At 34.1% G+C, this 950-nt stretch overlaps 1 protein-coding gene across 1 annotated transcript; it reads left to right on the top strand.

The window, feature by feature from the left end:
- On the top strand, positions 1-950 carry LOAG_16026 (hypothetical protein; the record flags this gene model as incomplete). Its single annotated transcript, XM_003151515.2, has 3 exons — positions 1-131; positions 522-632; positions 717-950. Coding segments are annotated over 3 exons (476 nt in total), but the record flags the coding sequence as incomplete, so codon positions are not given.

Genomic DNA, 950 nt, shown 5'->3' with positions numbered 1-950 from the left:
GACTTAATTATGTGATAAGCTTTTGCAGACTTCTCAACAGCCATCGTGAAATCTTGCCCGATGTGCCTGCTGTATATTTCGTTTCACCCACCGACGAAAACATTAAAATAATTTGTGATGACCTCAACAAAGTACGTAAAGAGATGTTTAGTGTTTTGGGCTTCAGATTTTAATGTAACATTATTATGACTGATTTTTAGATTACTCAAATTCTAAATTTCGATGTATGTTTTTTAATAGGAAGAATGAATTGCGATTGCTCTGACTTTGCTTTGTAATTTTTTTAGTGTGTTTTAGATTTTAATGACCATGGAATACGGCTGTTTGTGTCAGTGTCACAGAAACATTTTTTGATTGCTACTCTTTATTGATAATGTAGACAATATTTAATGAATTGAGAACCTACTGCTTTTCTAGTAGATTAGGATTGGAAGCAAAACTTCATTTTCAGATCTCTCCGATACACAGTGTTTATGCCTAATTTTTTTAATGCATGAAATCACGTGAATATTTTATTTTAGGGAATGTATGATAGCTATTATCTGAATATGATTAGTCCATTGAGTAGGCCGCGTCTAGAGCAACTAGCGTCTGCTGCTGTCTGTGGTGGAACGGTGCAACATGTTCAGAAGGTAGGATTTTAAGATACATTCGAGAAATTTATCCTTGTATTCGGTCAGCTTTGCAACATCGTCATTGCGACTAATTACTTTCAGCTTATGGATCAGTTTTTGAACTTCATATCATTGGAAGACGACTTATTTGTACTGCGAAGATATAACGACAACAGTCCTTTTTCATTTTATGGTACTTATTCCCTTTTTACAATTTCTATAATTTTAGGTGTACTTTTCTATCTGGGCCATGCGTTTTTCATTTGCTTTTCGTTGTTCCTTTGCATAACCATTCAGGTTTCCGCTGGTTTTCTTTTTTTTGTAAATATTAGCACA

This window comes from Loa loa (genome assembly GCF_000183805.2).
Source record: "Loa loa unplaced genomic scaffold supercont3.3640, whole genome shotgun sequence".
In the NCBI taxonomy this organism is placed as follows: domain Eukaryota; kingdom Metazoa; phylum Nematoda; class Chromadorea; order Rhabditida; family Onchocercidae; genus Loa; species Loa loa.
Note: the sequence above shows the minus strand (reverse complement) of the source record. Positions and strands in the feature narration are given on the sequence as shown.